This window comes from Ochlerotatus camptorhynchus, unplaced genomic scaffold (genome assembly GCF_037179485.1).
Source record: "Ochlerotatus camptorhynchus isolate MF236.1 unplaced genomic scaffold, CSIRO-AGI_Acam_v1.1 ptg000330l, whole genome shotgun sequence".
NCBI lineage: Eukaryota > Metazoa > Arthropoda > Insecta > Diptera > Culicidae > Ochlerotatus > Ochlerotatus camptorhynchus.
Window position 1 is genome coordinate 749,365 of NW_027040818.1, and position 18,342 is coordinate 767,706.

At 38.1% G+C, this 18,342-nt stretch overlaps 1 protein-coding gene across 1 annotated transcript in view; it reads left to right on the forward strand.

The window, feature by feature from the left end:
* The first annotated feature begins 2,528 nt into the window (after positions 1-2,528).
* LOC135708530 (nose resistant to fluoxetine protein 6-like) overlaps positions 2,529-18,342 on the forward strand; it is a 32,531-nt gene continuing 16,717 nt past the window's right edge. Inside the window, exons 1-6 of the mRNA XM_065230636.1 lie at positions 2,529-2,610; positions 13,451-13,596; positions 13,668-13,977; positions 14,036-14,182; positions 14,246-14,439; positions 14,600-14,769. Of these exons, the coding sequence (XP_065086708.1) occupies positions 2,529-2,610; positions 13,451-13,596; positions 13,668-13,977; positions 14,036-14,182; positions 14,246-14,439; positions 14,600-14,769 (1,049 nt within the window). The remainder of the gene's footprint in view (positions 2,611-13,450; positions 13,597-13,667; positions 13,978-14,035; positions 14,183-14,245; positions 14,440-14,599; positions 14,770-18,342) is intronic.

Here is an 18,342-nt window from a genome sequence, read left to right on the forward strand (position 1 = left end):
AGCGTGACTTATGAAAGATTTTCATCTAACATAACGTGGCTCTTATACGCCTTTAGCCATTCTATTTTCTTAAGCGTTGAAAGACGAGTGGTCAACATACGAACTCCGTAATCTCAACGTCCATGGTTCGGTGTCAGTCTGCTCCGATTTATTATTTTTTTTTGTCAACATTATTTTTCATAAGGCAAATAAATGAAATTCACACTGATTTCTTGTGGCTGAAATTCATAAGTGTTTCTTATGGAATTCTTATGTTCTTTTGCCTACGTGTAATAAAGATACCGTATGCGTGATAATCTTTGCACCATTGAGCAATGCCAAAATTAAAAAAAAAAATCTCAAAAATTTCGTTTTCGAGTTTTTTTTTTTTATCTATTTAAATCCCCCCTCAGAGTCTTAAACTATGTTAATCATTGATCGAGTTTCCACTTGCTGCAATTACGGCCTCCACACGCTTCAGGAATGCACGGCAGGTTCTAATAATGTAGTCTGTTTCTCTCCAGTAGGATTACTTCCACTCACTTGCTATAAAATAATGTTTTTTTTTCCGAATTACGAAAACATTAGATTTTATAATGTTAATTAGTACTTGTAAGTTACAAGAAGAGGTCGTGAAGTATGTGTTTGACACATAAAACCTGTCAATATTGCTTTCAGTACGTCACAATAAGTGAGTTAACGATTCGTGAGCGCTCACTCTGAGTGAACGCTCGCGAATCATAAAATCGCTGATTGTGACACTCTTAAAGCGAAATTGACATGTTTTATGAGTCAAACACATACTTTACACGCTCTTCTTGTTACTTACAGTGGAGGCGAACCAGCCCAAGGCTGAAAGCCTCCCTAATAAAGATAAATAATAATAATAATTGTTACTTACAAGTACAACATACCATTATATCATCTAATGATTTCATAATTCCGAAAAACATAGTGTTATAGCAAGTGAGTGGAAGCAACCCTGCTCTCCAGGTACGGGTCAATGTTTGTCTGACGCTTGCTGTACTCGGGTGGCGTTTAGAACAGGCCTTGGTCTTCATGACGCACCATATTGAGCTGGATGGTGGCCACATATTCTTCGCCCAGAACGGAAGATGTTCCTGCAACCACTTCTGAGTGCGGTTCGAGGTGTGGCACGGAGCTCCATCTTGTTGAAATACAATATTTGGCTTCGGACCGTACTGTTCTTTGATCCACGGAAGAACATACTTCCTTAAAATCCCGATGTAGTCCTCCGTGTTGACCTTGTCGCCTTATGGTCCATTTTTTTGCCATCGGAAGCCACCAATCCAAACACCATAACGCTAGCAGGATGCTTGGTCAGATACACGTTCTTGTGCTCGTCGGCCACGTCTTTTACCGGAAGAGAACTAATATACCGGTCGGTTCTGGAATTTGATTCGGGATCGACGGTAAACATGCTCTCGTCGGTGAACAGGATTGCCGGATTTTTTCGCCTAAGGAAGTTCAAGATTTTCTTGCATCGTTCGACTCGTAGCTCCCGGTTGGTAATCATGTGAGTTTTTTTTCCGTGCCCTCGACTACACCCCGCAATCTTCATTTACAATCTTCCGTGCCGTAAAGTCACTGATCCCGTGTTCCTCTGCCATTTTCCTTATTGAACGCACTGGATTCACCCGAATCTTCCTTTTGATAGCAGCGATAACCCTCGAAACCCGAGCTGACCTTGGACGACCTGTGGCCACCTTCGCGAATAGTTGGCCTTTCTTTTCTCGGTCTAAAACCCTTTTGATGGTCCACCGGGGCACTCCCACGGCGATTGAAATGTCTTTTTGCGACATTTGCGCGTGGGACAAATCACGAATACGCTGCCACTTCGTCATGGTGCAACTGTCAAACTAATCATTTTCTTTTATACACAGCTTACTACCATAGCTACTACGGTATGAGCTATAGGTTACGTGCATGCAAAGAAAACCAAGGCATTGTATGCACAGGTGATACGGGATCCTTATTTGTACGGTGGTGCAAACATTATAACGCATACGGTAAATTTAATCCTCTGCTGAAGGCTATTTCCTCTCACAACCTTGCCCTATTTTGCCAATTGTGTTGGGGTTTACATTTTCGCGCCAATCCTCGATGGATCGATTCTACTTTTGAATAATTGATCTCTACGGTTCGCAGCAGGGTTCGGGACGACGTCGCTAATCGTTTCAGTCGTAAATTGTAACAGACAACAAGGTGCAAAACCGCTTTTCCGCTTCCGATCCAGCAAATACAAAACAAAACAAAAAATCATTGTCATCTCATGGCGAGTGGGTGGACAATTTGAGCCAAGTTAATTGCTAGGTGCATCCATACTCACGGTTAACACTGACTCGTCTCAGATGCAGACGGTGGGAGGGGCCACCATAGACGAAGCTACCTTACCTATGATTGACCTATTATGTTGCTATTTTTTTTTGCTAAATAGATAATTGCTGTGAGAAACATACTGAGGATTGCTCGTCAGATAGTTGCGGGTAGTTGTTTCGAACAGTTAGAATACAGTTCCGCGGAGCAGGATGGCGTTGAATATCGGCTTTATGTGCATTTGCGTTATATTTATTGGACATTCAGTGTCAGCGTTAACGGCTTCGTTCAACAGTAAGTGAACATTTTTGTTTTAACTTATAATTAATCAACAAGATCAGCCAAAATTATTCATACAGCTTGAAAGCATTTGCAGAAATTAGAATACGCATCATACTTCGCCTTCTTCTTCTTCTTCTTCTGCTTCTTCTTCTTCTTCTTCTTCTTCACATTTCAAGCTTATTAGCTTATTGCTCTCAACTTAGTGTTCTAGATACACTTCCACAGTTATTAATTGGGAGCTTTCGATGCCTGTACCATTTTTGCATTAAAGGGCGAACACGAAATTATTGCGACACCGAAAATGTCATGCCAATTTTCTTATAATGTTTAGAATCAAACCAAAATTTTAGGGTAGTTTTATACATATATTTACTTCAAAAATCAAAAGAAAAGTTAATCGATGGAGCCTTGAGTGTAAAATTGAACGCATTTTCGCTTGATGCCCTCCATCAAAGTCTTTACAGTGTCATCCGGTACCAGTTTCTCAGTTTTTTTTTTCCATTTTCTTAACATGTCCTTCTCGTCTTTGACTGTCTTCTTGCTCTTCCGAAGTTCCCGCTTCATTATTGCCCAGTACTGCTCCACCGGGCGCAGCTCCGGACAGTTTGGCGGATTCATGTCCTTTGGAACAAAATGGACAGAATTGGCCTCATACCACTCCAGGACACTTTCAGAATACTGGCATTATGCCAAATCAGGCCAAAATAGCGGAGCTTCGTCGTGCTGCTACATGAACGGCAAAAGGCGCTTCTCGAGGCACTCAGATTTGTAGATCTCGCCATTTACTGTGCCCTTTGTCACGAAAGGCTCACTCCTCAGTCCGCAAGAGCAGATGGCCTGCCAAATGAGATATTTGGAGGCGAACTTCGACATTTTCATCTTCTTAAATTTGTCGTCCACATCGAACTTGCTCTTGCCGGTGAAAAACTCCAACCCCGGAATTTGCTTAAAATCGGCTTTTATATACGTTTCGTCGTCCATCACACAGCAGCCATATTTTGTCAACAACTTCTCGTAGAGCTTCCGTGCCCGAGTTTTAGCCGTCGATTGTTGCCGCTCATCGCGGTTTGGGAAGTTTTGTACCTTGTATGTATGTAGTCCAGCTCTCTTCTTTGCATTCTGGACGTAGCTCTGCGACATGCCGATCTTTTTAGCCAAATCACGGCTTGAGACGTTGGGATTTGCTTTAATCATCCGCTTCACCTTTCCCTCCGTCTTTTTGTTCTCCGGTCCCGGTTTTCTTCCAGCTCCTTTGCCGTGGTCCAACGTCAACCGCTCCTGGAACCGCTTCAACACTCTGGAGACGGTTGAATGGTGAATGTTCAACATTTTTCCCAACTGCCGGTGCGACAGGTCAGGAAATTCCAGGTGTTTGGAAAGAATTTGTTCTCTCAACTCGCGTTGGTTCACCTCCATTTTCGTTGAATCGAAAAACACGACGAGAAAGTGTGCAAAATTTGGTTGATTTTTACCCAATGGTAAAAAAGTTATGCCCTGTTGAATGTGTCACAATAATTTCGTGTTCGCCCTTTAGTATAATTGTTTGGCAAGTACAATCATACTCTATGTTCAGGGAAATCGCGTAATTCTCCAATCAGAAAAATTCCTAAACCGGACACGGGATCGAACCTAGCCACCTCGAGCATGGTCTTGCTTTGTAGCTGTGTCTTTACCGACTGAGCTAAGAAAGCCCGTACAATTCCATATACGATGTTGCAATAGTGTGCAATGGACGTTGATGGCGTTTAATAATTTAAGTAGAAGTTTTGGATATTTATTTTATTTTTTATGGGAAGGTACATTAATTTCAGTGATATTTTTAAAGCAACATATTTAAAACAACTTGGAAAATCTGGAACATATTAAAAATCTGGAAATAAACGTGATCTGTCGGTGTATCTGAAATTGGCGTAGCTACTGGGGGCTAGGCCCCCTCCTGAATTATCTAGGCCCACCCCCCAGAACTTTTGGTGTTTTTTTATTAACCGGTATTTTGTCAAGCTTGTCAAGTACGATGTAACTAATCTTTTTTTTAAATCCTTTATGTTGACTACTTTTCTTACGTTCTGGACTATAAGAAGCAATGTTGATAAATTATATTATATCGATATTTAATCAATGGCATAGTAAAACGTCTACAGTCTCTAAAAATTGGTAATGAGCCCAGGGATTTTTCTATAACTTCTGGAAACTTCCTAAAACTACAAGGACTTCTAAGAAGTTCAGGGAACATCGTAGAAATTGAGGAACTTTATTATAAAATTTTGGAAACTTCATAGATCTACAGAAAAAAATCGTAGAAACAAGGAACTTGGAAAAGTTCTAAAAGCTGCCTACAAGTGGAAAATTTATTTGAGCTTGAGAACCTTCGTAGAAGTTATGGGAACATTATTTTATTTCAGGAAAAGCTCAGTATTGATCGGGAACCTCTATATATTTTCAGGGCACTTTTTTGAAGCCTCATGGTCTTGGAATAGTTGTAGAAATTACGTACAAATGCAAGAAATTTCGTTCGTTGAACTTCGCGGAAAATCATCGAGAAACGTAGAAGTGCAGAAAACTTTGTAGAAGTTTTGCGATCTTCGTAGGATTTTGAGGAGCCGCATAAAACTTCATAAATTTGAAGAATTTAGAAATAAACTTCTAGGAACTTCAGGGATCCTCACTTCAGTATAGGGAACTTCGTTGCAGTTTATCAGAGATCTTAATTCGAAAAAGCTCCTTGAACTTCTTGTGAGTTTTGAGAACTTCGTTAAATTTCAAGGAACTTTCCAGATGTTCAAGAATATTTGTAGATGATAGGTGCCTTTCCAGAAAGATGTTCAGAGATCTTCATAGAAGTAAGAGAGATTGACAAATATGGAATTTGGAATAAATTCAGGGAACTTCGTAGAAGTTGAGGAAATTTAGTAAAACTTAAGGGATTTTTGTAGATGTTCAGGAAACGTTGCATAAGTTAAGGATATTATTTCAGACGTCCTTCCTAGACAGCAGGAAATATTCAAAAGCTCTACATATAGACAAAGGTATTAGTAAAGTTCTCTGGATATTTCCAACACTTCAGGTAGATCAAGTTCTGAGGATCTCCAACTGTTTAAAAATGGAATGTGCAGTGTAGACTGCATGTGCAATGCAAGACTGTAGGTTGTTCAGGAAGTACCGTAATCCGGGGGAAAATTGATCACCGAGGTGAAATTGATCACAATGCGTTGCATTTTTAATTGTCACGTCATGGAGTATATCATCATGAGACTCCAATGATTGCCTTGATGTGTTTTTCCTAACAAAAAAAAAAAGTTATTGCATAAATTTCAATTTTATAGAGCTGACGTTAAGTAGCATACAATATCAACATCCAAACAAACGATCATAGGACTGCAACGATTAATGTCATAATACCATACGAGTATCATGTTTTACTAAACCAAGTGAGAATGAATCGAAATTATTTAAAAAATTGCGGTAGAATGTTTCAAATATCAAGAAATCCAGGATTTTTCGCAAAATTACCAGTGATTTTGAATGAAATTGCCTACATTTAGGCGCAACTGTGCATTTAATACATATGTTTTGGCGTTTCTGCTGAAAACACTTTTCACACAAGGGTTTAACAGGGCTGGTAGCAGGTCACTTTTTAGTGACTTGGTCACTATTTTGAAGCCAGTCACTAAAAAGTCACTTTTTACACCAAAAAGTCACTAAAGTCACTATTTCCCTAAAAATAGTCACTACAGTCACTTTTTCACTACTGAAATAGAGTGAAATTTAAAAATATCAACAAAATGCTTAAATTTAGTACTTGGCACCAAGAAAGTCTACAGTAGTTTTAACAAAATATACATATGTATTTGTTAAAAAATTGAAAATTTTATCCAGGGTGACCAGTGAACTGCAAAACTTTAGAAGACCAGGAGAACTATAGGGAAATGCCTTCAATTTAGATTAAAAATCGGGGAAAGTATACCTCATTCTCCAAAAAATAAATTGTAAATCTTGTAAACTTTCCAAAGGTATTCGTTTGTGATAGATTTTCAATTGTCTTTCAAGGATGATTACGTACTTTAATAAATCCAAAGTAAATTTAAAGATAATTGTAAAGGAAGAATTGTATCAGAGAAGAATACAGACTACGAAAGTCTCATGTAAATTTAAGTGCTCTGAAGACCGATTTTTTCATCTCCGCTTAAATCTTAAGCCAGGTTAACCTATATAGTTAAACTTGGCTTAACACATACGAGCGTCGCTTTTGACTATTGTTTAAATTATGAGAGACGCAAAATTCAGCTCCGAAACAATTTTGGTAATAATTCCAATATAATTGAGAGTGCATTTTAACGAGAATTCTGAGAAGATTTCTATGATGATTGGATGAGGATTCTAGGTCCACTTCTAATAAGAATTCAAACTAGTTCTGAAATTTTGCTTAAGGGAGCTCTGATGAAAATTCCATGAAAATCCTGTGAACTCCAAACATGGTCTCTGCGGATAGTTCTAAAAGAATTCTGGGGTGATTTCTGAAGATACTTCCAAGAGAATTCTAAAGAATTCGAAATAAATTCCGAGAAGTATTCCAATATAATCGAATTTTGAGGGTTCAATCTCAAAGGAATTATGAGAAGAGTTTCAAAGTTATTCTGTGATGGATTTTTGTTTTGAGAATTCTGAGGAAATACTATGGGAATTCTAAGGAGAATACGAATTGAATTGCAGGGGAGAGGTCCAAGATTATTCTAAGCAGAAATTTATGAAATTTTTGAGGTTAATTGCATGGAAATTCTAAGGAGGATTCGAATAAATTTAAAATGGATTTATGGAAGGAGCATTCAGGAAGTTCTTAGAAGAATCAATAAAAAATCGAAAAAAATGTACTTTAACTAATCATGTATTATTACTTCATGCGTGAATTTAACGATTTACATAGTCGGAGATGCTTAACATCAAATATCAGACTTAAAGTGGAGATTTTATACGATAGATGAGTTCCGTTATAGTACGACAGTGTGAAAATTGTAAATGCAACAAAGAAAGCGATCAAAGGACAATTTTGAGGAAGGTACGAATCGGGTAGTTGTTTACGTCAGATGGCGACTTGAGAGTGAAACAATCGATAGAACTGTTTCCGCACATCGGAGGTACATGAGCAAATCGGCGATCATTCCTTTTGCCGGTGGCAGGGGGGGGGAAACATCCCTCACCATCCCTCATTAACGGATGGAATTAATAAAGGAGATGCTCTACCCGATTCGTACCTTCCTCAAAATTGTCCTTTGTTCGCTTTCTACTTTCTGTATACAAATTTCACACTATAACGGAACTATCCTCTCTTTACTTTCATCTCTTCATCGATCGCATGAAATGTCCACTTTAATCATGACATTTGATGTTACGCATTTCCAACTGCGAAAATAATCTATTTCCAAGAATTTTGTTAATTGTTCTGCAAAGAATTTCAAGAATGCAACATTATTATTTTTAAACCTTATTTGCCTCAAAGTTTAAGAGAAGGGGAATCATTCTTGAGATCATTCTGAAGAAATTCTGTGAAAAGTTCTAAGCGAATTATCAAAGTTATCTACCTAGATATATCCAAATTTTAAAGATTTCGAACGCAGAATCAAATTCAAGATCATAACAAATGGGAATTACTATTTTCTAGTCATCATGTATAACGTTAGTAAAAGTAAATTAATCAAATCATTTCAAATGCTCTTCACAGAAGATTCCGTTGTGAGAGTCGATTAAATTAGAGGAATTTATGAAATTTCTATGACAAAGTTTATTTCAATATCAAACCGTATTTGAATCTCTAAGTTACCATATAAATGGTTACTTATTTAGTATTTACAAGTCACTATTTGGTCACTATTTCCGTAATTTTAGTCACTAAAGTCACTACTATTATATCGCATCAGCACTACCAGCCCTGGTTTAAGCATCTGAATCGGATTCAGGGAAACCACATTTAATAAGAACAATGACTAGAAATTCACTGGGAAGCCATTTGAGGGGTTTTAAGTAATCTAAAGGAGAAAAATCTATACAACTCTCTAATTTTCTCTCATTTTTATACCTGTGATCTTAACATTTTTACCTACGAGATGAGTACATAAGGGGATTAGTTTTTGATAAGTACTTTAGTGGGAATGACACTGATGAAGACTCCACATTTTAGTCGAAATACGTATCTGTCATTGATACCTAAATTATTTAAGTGGAATGAAATGGAAGATAAAATTTTTTGCTGTTCTATTAAAAAGTATGTTTATTTCAACAATATAAAATTCAATCGTATATGATTATTAATTAAAAATATCTTTGTTTCAACAGAAAATATATTTGAATAAAAAATATTCGAATTGATTTTTAACGACACTTTTTGGAGAGTACCCGTGGTAATTTGTTGTGCTACACGTTAAGAACCACAAACTTAAATATGAGTAAAGTTTCTCAATAATCGGACAAACTCACAAACTTATAATATGAGTAACTGTGTATATCGAATATAAACAAATTTTAGTCTTTTATTAATTCATTTGACTCATTTTCAGGTAAAATTTACCTGTAATTCTTAGTAAAAAAAGATAAACCTACACCTAAATTCGGATGAACAATTCATTGCGTGTCTTGCCTTCTTCCTTCGACAGAATTTAGCTCCAGCTGCTGTGGTGACATCCAAGGGTGTAGCCAGGTTTCGAGCTAGGGCGGGGCGAAAAAAAAATTAGTATGGAAAATTTGGCCGAATGCCATTTCACCGAAAGCCTTTGTGTTGCTGAGTTTAGGGGGAGGGGCAAATTCCCCCTGTCCCTCTCTGGCTACGCCTATGGTGACATCGAAGTCCACCAGCATCCGAAAACCCATGAAGTGTCCATAATTTTCAGTATCGACTTGCTCGACTACCATCAAGGTGGATTCCTTCAACCGATCCGTATCAATGAATGATTGATCACTGCACAGTGGTACAGAATGCAGATTTAGGTGGAATGATATGTTTTGAGCATGAAATTGGAACTTTAGACTAAAAGTTTCTTCTACAAAGTTAGTTAGGCCCTCATTTTTATGACAATGAATTCTAGGGTGGTTCCTATTATCATTAAAATCAAAAATCTAACTTTTTTGTTTGAATAAATTAAGGTATACATTCTTCGGTTATAGTTATAGCTGAGCTAATTTCAAGCAACTTTGTTGAAAATAACTTTTTTGTATCTCTTAAATTGGCCGATTTAGAGCTATTTTCTTGAATTGAGTTAGGGTCAGTTTTTTTGCTCTATTTTTCTTATTTCGAATTTCTCAGCGAAGGTGTCTTCAGATAACTTTTAGATCTTAAGAAGGCGCAAATTTTTGCTGCACAAAGCTTGTCAATATCTTTCGTCGATCAAGAGTTATTGACGTTTGTATACTAAAAATATGCACTTTTCAAATGTTAATATCTCTGTTTGGGGCAAACAAAAAAAAAGTTTTTTTGCCGCATTTGAAAGGGCGTATGTTATTCTCAGTAATGTGAGAAAATTGGAATTATGTTATTTTTTAAACTCGTATAAAATCAATTTGAATTTATTCATATTTTTTAATATATTTGAGTATATCTTTTTTATTAGAAGAGATACAGGCAACAAATCCAGCTATAAAACATTTGTCTTAAAGAGTTTTAAAAGTCTCTAGAAGATGACTTTCATTAAAAATTTCAAATAAAAAAGTTATTGCATTCTGGACCACTGTGCACTGGCTGGGAAAACCGCACGTGACCGATTTATTTGTGTGCCAATCGACATGTCAACATATCGTTCCAGAATCAGCCTATTTTCGCCCCCGATACGAAGAAAACGAGCATGTGTGGTCATTCCAGCTAGCGATGAATCGTTCATTAATACGGATCGGTTAAAGGAATTCATCTTGCACACTTTTACTTGCTTTATCGTACGAACTAAAATAATTTCTAAATATGTACGTTTACAATAACCCGAAGATGTTGTTAACAAAAATGATAAACATGTTTAAAATAATCATATTTATTTCTGTTTACAAAACTTTCAAATAAATAATAATATTCACGCTTATTTTCATTACAAATATTCTGAAAATAAACGTAAAATTAATTTAATTTTAAACATTAATGTTACATGACTAAGGCCTCCCTTAGCTCAGTCGGTAAAGGTGCAGCTACAAAGCAAGACCATGCTGGAGGTGGCTGGGTTCAATTCCCGGTCCGGTCTAGGATTTTTTCGGGTTGGAAAATTTCTCGACTTCCCTGGGCATAGAAGTATGATTGGGCTTGCCACACAATTGCAAAAATGGTACAGGCATCGAAAGCTCTCAATTAATAACTGTGGAAGTGCATCTAGAGAGCACGCAATAAGCTAATATGCGATATGCAATAAGCTTGTAATGCGAAGAAGAAGACTTATAACATGAAATACTATTTGTGTGGACAGAACAAACTGACTTTACGTTCAAATTTACCTTAAATGTATTTGTTTCGATGCTAGTTTTCTTTGCGTGTAGAATTTAATTTAGGTTCCTACCAAGGGGTAAGTCACTCAGCACATTATGCCGAAATTAGATTCGGCACTGCTTGGGCACATCCATCGGCAGACCTTCGGCACAATCTCGTAGGCATTGGATTGTTGCAAATAAAATGGGAACACTGCTGGACAACTGTCATTGAAGTTTTTCACAACATTACTTGCTGTTTGACTGTATGTTCAGGAACATCCTTTAGTTAAATTTACCAAAGGAACTCAGACCAGCAGTTCGCTTATAGATCTAAATACGAAATGTAGGTTCTAGAGTGAGCTCAAGAGGATTTAATTAGACCCAATTAGTACCCTTAATTCAAATAATGCTGCAACTCACACTAAACAAACTACCGAAGTCATATTCATCATCCTCTATAGTTGGTTTCCAACAATGTTCCCCACCGGTTTCGGTCGCTGATAGACCGTTGTTTTTCACATCACAAAAGGCTAGGCTTCTGGTCTACCTTTGAGGGCATTATAATACCCTATAACACAGGACTTTTATTATCCTATGAACACAAAACACCAAAATTTCTCATACACGCGTCATAATCAATCCGATTTATGCTTGCGATTTCAAACCAAAACATTCAAGGTGTCAAAAATACCGGGTTGCCGGGATGGGTATTTTACAAACAATCGCAGTTTGCTCTATGACCGGCAACATCGGCACACCTACGGCACACATGCGGTACACTGACAAAAAAGATGACGAAATATTGGTGTGCCTACCTAACATTTAAATAAAATGCTCCATTTGCAAAATAAAAGCATTTTAAGATTGCACTCGTATACCTCACCGTGTAAAATTTTGAAACCATCTCTATAAGTTGTAATATCTTTCTAGTTTACCCTTGAAAAAGGCCACAATAAATGGCCGAAACGTCGGGCAATGCACAACTAACTGTTTGAATTACCCTAGACTGAGAAAGCCATAAAAACGAAATCTCCATACGCCTTTTAAATGCACCACCAATGTAGAGTGCGCCACGCGAGTTCGAGAAGAAACGTCAACCAAACCGTTTGTTTACATCAGAATAAGTATTTTCCCCAACGCAAATAACAGCATTTTTCATTCAAAATCTTGCCAATTTCCATCGGTAATTGTCTTATTGTACGATTTTCCACAAATCTGAACTGATTTGCACCTTAACTATTCACACACAAGAAATCCGGAAGATCATAACCACTAAGGCACTTTTTTAATATTTCATTTTTCTCTACAAAAATATTCCTTGAACACCAGCAGGATCTTTTCAAAAACGTTACAGAATCAAATTTTTCAACTGTAGATTAAGTTTTGCAGCATCTCAGATGAATCAATTTATCAGGAAAAGTAGAAAAGTGTTCCGCTTCCTATGTCTCAAGGCAAAAATTTATGCTCACAACTCTTTTTGACGTTCTCCTATTCACCACCAGAGGTTGAATCGATCGTTTAGTTTCTATTAAAAAGGAAAAAAAATAATTCTGTAACGGTTTTGAAAAGATCCTGCTGGTGTTCAGGAATATTTTTGTTGAGAAAAATGAAAAATTAGAAAAGTGCCTTAGTGGTTATGATCTTCCGGATTTCTTGTGTGTGAATATTTAAGGTGCAAATCAGTTCAGATTTGTGGAAAATCGTACAATAAGACAATTACCGATGGAAATTGGCAAGATTTTGAATGAAAAATGCTGTTATTTGCGTTGGGGAAAATACTTATTCTGATGTAAACAAACGGTTTGGTTGACGTTTCTTCTCGAACTCGCGTGGCGCACTCTACGTTGGTGGTGCGTATAGAGAGAAAGTAAACTATACTTTCTCATTCTAAGAAAACAATGTGCAGCGGAATCATCTTTGTGAGTCAACTCTCAGCTACAATTTTACATGCTGTGAATAGTCGCACAATATCAATGGGGCTTGTAAAATAAATGTCTAGCATAATATTTTGTTCCGATATCACGCGTGATACTGAAATCGTATGAGAGCAAAACATCATATAAACAGTTCCTCGCCAAGTAGCTAAAAGTAAAATTCATTTTTGACTCTACCTTCTCCGACTTGCATGAAACTTTGCATAACTGTTAATTTGTAAAATTCGTAATGGCGTATTCGCCATTTTTTAATAAATCGTAGCACGAAAATGTCACTTCTAATCGTCAACCTATGGAAAAAAAAAATACAAAAGATTCAAAATGACCGAATTTCAGTACAAATGCGAAAGATTGTCCATAACAAACAATTAAGCAAAGTTTCATGCAAATCGGAGAAGGTTGAGCCTGTTCGATTCGTCATTTGGCGTGGAGCTGCACATTTAGCTAATAACTATACCAACACTGGATCAAATCGTTTAAATTTCCAGTGACCGAATATTACAAGCTTCCCAAACTGTACAAATATGACGATTACGATCGCTGTATGCTGGAATTTGACGCTAAAGCCGTGTACTGTCTGATCGATACGGTCATCAAACCGAATACAACTGCTGCAGTTTGGCCCTTGATCGAGGTAAGTTTGAAATCGAAACTAAAATCCCAGTTCCTTATTCAGTTGCTCATGGTTGTTATTGCTCTTGGTAGAAATTTTCCAACGACACCAAACGCAGCTTCCGGCACGATCGCATCCAGCGGGGACTGTGCATGAATTGGTGCGAGAAAATTATGGACAAGTACGACTATGAAACCCAGATGAAGTACTATTTGGAACCGTTCAACGAATCCAGTGAAATCACGTTCGATCCGAACACCTTTCGGGAAGCGCTGGATTGGCGAATTAAGTTCAAACGGTTGGCCAATCAGTGCGTGAATTTCGAACTGAAGCGCCAGTACTCGATCATGGGCTATTCAGCGGTGGAGTACTGCGTGAGCAACCAGGAGCACGATCCGTTGGGTAAGAGCTCTTCATCTCCACTGTTTGCTTTTTCAGTGATTATGGCTTTGTTTTACAGATTACTTGGATATAATTTTCCTGGTAGTTGTTGGATCGATAATCCTAGCCGTGGTGCTATCTTCGTTGTTTGACTACAAACTGAAACGGAAACACTCATCAAGCATGAAGAGCAGCGAATACTACCGAGCACCAATTCAAAGGGGATGTAAGTAGGTGTCAAATTTAGCTATTAGGATGAAATCATTGGTTAGTGGCTACATTGTTTCAGTATCGCAAAAGTTGGTCCTATTTTCGCTTCCTCGTAACTGGCAGATCCTGATGGTCAAACGTCGAAGCACCCTGTCGAAAGATCTCCGTTTTATTCAGAGCGCACGTTTCCTCATCATGTATCTGGTTATAGCCGGTCATTGCATGCTGTTCAACTGCATTTTTCCGCTGCTGAATCCGGAGTATGTGGAATTTGTAAGTATGACTTGGCAATAAAAATAACGGAAACTAGAATCGAATGAGAGTTACAATTCTAATTACTTTTTAAAACGTGCGTGTGGTCTGGTTGGTGTGCTGCTGGTAAACGCGTGACTTTGTACACGATGACAATGATCGACCGACCGTCCTAACCTAGAATTACCGGCGGACGATAACGATGCTGATTTTCAACGGTATAACGGTGATTCAAACCTATTTCACCATTAGCGGATTCCTGCTGGCGGTGCAATTTGCGGACTATTGCGATCGAAATAAGTCATTTACCGTGAAGGATTTCTTTTCCAGTATCGTGTATCGCTATATGAGGTAATATATTAGTAATATATATTGAATATTTATCTGCTTTAAGCACCGTTCTCAGTTGGTGACGAGGTTTTTCACTGGCTATCCAAAAGTTAGCGAAAGAGCGTTAAACAGACTTTAAAATTATTGACAGTCACATTGATGCAAATACAGTAATGAGCCGATTTTGTTAGGCCCTCTGCGCATCAGACTTTAATCTTTCAATAATTTTACAAGTCTTTCTCATTCATCTTCAAGATAGATGTTTAAGGTATACTAAAGCCCGATTCAAAGTAAATTTGGACGCATTCAAGTGATCATAACTCAAGAATTAAACAACATACACGGTTGATCAAAACGTCAAACAAAAGGGTATTTATTCAGCTTTCAAACGATATATATCACGTTATTACATTTCACCGTTTCGAACGAACTGTCGCACTTTACTTGTGATCGATGTCATCATGATCTGCACAGTCGCTGGTGACACTGTACCGGCGAGATTATTCCATTTTAAACGCATTTGTTGGGCATTTGTCACTTCTTTACCGCATCCTAGAAGTTTTCGCTTGACAATTGCCCAATATTTTTCGATCGGTCTGAAAACAGGGAAATTCGGAGGATTAATCTCTTTGGCGACGAAATTAACGTTGTTTGCAGCATACCATTCTAGTACCTCCTTAGAGTAGTGGCAGCTGGCTAGATCCGGCCAAAACATAACGTTGATCTTGTGTTGCCGAATGAATGGTTAAATCCGCTTTTTCAGACACTCTTCAATGTAAACCTTCGACGTCATTGTGTGAGATGTGATGAAAATCTTGGTTTTAAGGCCACAACTGCAGCTTCCTTGCCAATTATTAGTTTCCGAGCAAACTTATCAGCAAAAACAAATTTATACCTGGAAGCGACATCCCAACGACCCTATAAGAGATGAACTAGCCTTAGGCTAAAAATCTCTCTAATAAAGGAGAAAAAAAAAAATCCCCACGACCAGTTGCTAGGTAAAATTTTCGTCAGTGGATTTGTTTATAATCCATTTTGACCTATGTTTCATCATCCATTAAAATACAGCCATCAAATTTCGTCAAAACTCGTTCGTATAGTAATCGTGCTCGCTTTTTGGCCACTAAATTTTGTTTCAGAGAGCGATTCGGATGTTTACTGGCACAAAAATACTTATATCTTTCTCTTGAAAGGATGTTACGCACGGTGGAAAAGTTGGAATCGTATTTCTTTGCCAAATCACGTATGGAGACACCTGGGTTACTTTTCACGTACCTCAACACTTTCCTCAGCTCGTTGTCCCTAGTGCCACTTTTATGATAGATGCGCTGTGCTCTATCCACACTCAGAGTATCCTTGCAAGGTTTGATTGCAAGACTCACCGTTGACTTTGGGAATTTTAACACTTTTGCTATTTTTGAGGCAAACCACGAAGGGTTCTATAGATGTTTATGCACAATTTATTTTCTTTGCTCAAGTTCCATGATCCGTAATTTCGGGATGCGTCGATCAATCGTGAAAAACTTTTCACCAATTTCTTCGTCAATGCAACATCAACAAATGCCTGTCAAACGTTTTTTGTTCCAACCACCAGGGGCGCGGTGGTGTATTAAACCGTGCGTCCAGATTTACTTTGAATCGAGCTTTATAAGACCACTGAAAAACGCATGGGTTTTGTAGACCATTTAACAAGATTTTCAAAAAGGAGGCTGATGAAATCGGGTCATTGCTGTGTTGACGACAAAAATATTGATGAACATATTGTCACAGAATCAAAAAAGTTTGACTTCATGTTTCAATATTTATCCTCATTTTCCACTTTTGTTTGACTACAGCAGCAGAAGGGGGCTGTTCCTCGGCAGCTTCTGTCGCAACCACTGTTACTTCACTGGGAATATTTTATCGGATACATCAATTTTAGCGAGGAGCTAAAGTTTTGTTGATGAACCCACCGCAAATAATGTTGAAAATATTGATGGAAATATTGACGAAACTTCTGTCGTGTGGGGTTTTAAAAAGTTTGATGTCGAATTTGAATATTTTCCCTAATTTTCCCCTGCTTTTTGGCTACTATGTTATTTAGTTGATATTCTACGATTTTGGTCAATTTTGAAACGCTCATTGTGTGCATTTCAGAAAAGGAAGCAATTTTAATAAGCTTTCAAATAAACACAGGTCTAAAAGTCTTGAGAATGGACTGTTTCTGAAGAGGCAATCCAACTTCCTACAACTTTGTCTCAGACGTCATTTCGATTAGATTAGCTGTTTTCGTGCTATGATTTAAAAATATCGAATACGCCATTTTGAAAATTTAGTCGTTAGTCAAAATTGCTGAATTGGTTCATTGCCCCTAGTGAACAATTATGCGTAAGTTTCATGGAATTTGGAGAGGGAAACATAAACTCGATTCGTCGTTGGAGTGGAACTGCTCTACAGCAGAACACTTCCAAACCAGACGCGTGCTTAACAGTCAATTTAAATGTTTGTTAGTTGGTAGTGCCACCACCTGTGGCGCTCATAGTCTATTTCCTTGCTGTTGATGTTCACACACTTGTGCCATCGGTTGAGCGCATTGGCCATGACAGTGTATTCAACATATCAAGCTGAACATTGCATTAGGTCCTAAGTAACATTGAGAGATTCTCTTCGTCGACTTTCTCTTTGTATCCCCACGGCCATGTAAAAACATTCCCAATTATTTTCAGCACACAGATTGATAAAAGAAGCTTATATCTAGCATCTAATACGACAATTACAACAAGAAACGGGTATGTGTTCAAGTTATTAACGAAAGAGAAAGTCGACGAAGAGAATCGATCAATGTTACTTAGGACCTAATGGAATGTTCAGCTTGATATGGCGTTAGTGTTTTAGAGACGATGTTTAACTGTGAAAAATAATTATTATGTTATGTATGCTTGTCTGGCCTCCACAGTCGGTAAAGGCGCAACTACAAAACCACGCTTCAGGTGGCTGGGTTCGATTCCCGGACCGGTCTAGGAATTTTTCGGGTTGGAAAATTTCTCTACTTCCTTCGGCGTAGCGTATGATTGTACTTGCCACACAATTATACTAATGTAAAAATGGTACAGGCATCGAATGCTCTCAATTAAGAACACAGCACAGCAATTAAGAAGTGCAGCTAGAACACTAAAGGGCCACCCACAATAGTCTTCTTCTTCTTCTTCTTTATTTAACGTCTGTCTCTGTTCCGCAATCTAGTGCCAATCACCGACGGACATCGATTGCCATCCATTGACGGCAACCGAATGTGCAGGAAGGCAGCTTTTCCACACCTGCGTAGGATATCGCACCCATTTACAACACACATGGGCCGGGACCAACGGCTTTACTTCCCTTCCGAAGGAAGACGTGACCAGAGATGTTTATGCCTCAGAAAAATCCCACCGACCTTGGCTGGGATTGAACCCATACCCATTGGGGTGTTAGAAAGCAGTCACGCTTACCACTACACCACCGGCGCCGGCACCCACAATAGTCCGTCACCGTCACTGTGACCGTCACCGTCAGTGTCAACTGACAGCTTGGTTTGAGCCAACGATATTCAGTTTAGCAACCCACAAAGATGCGTTG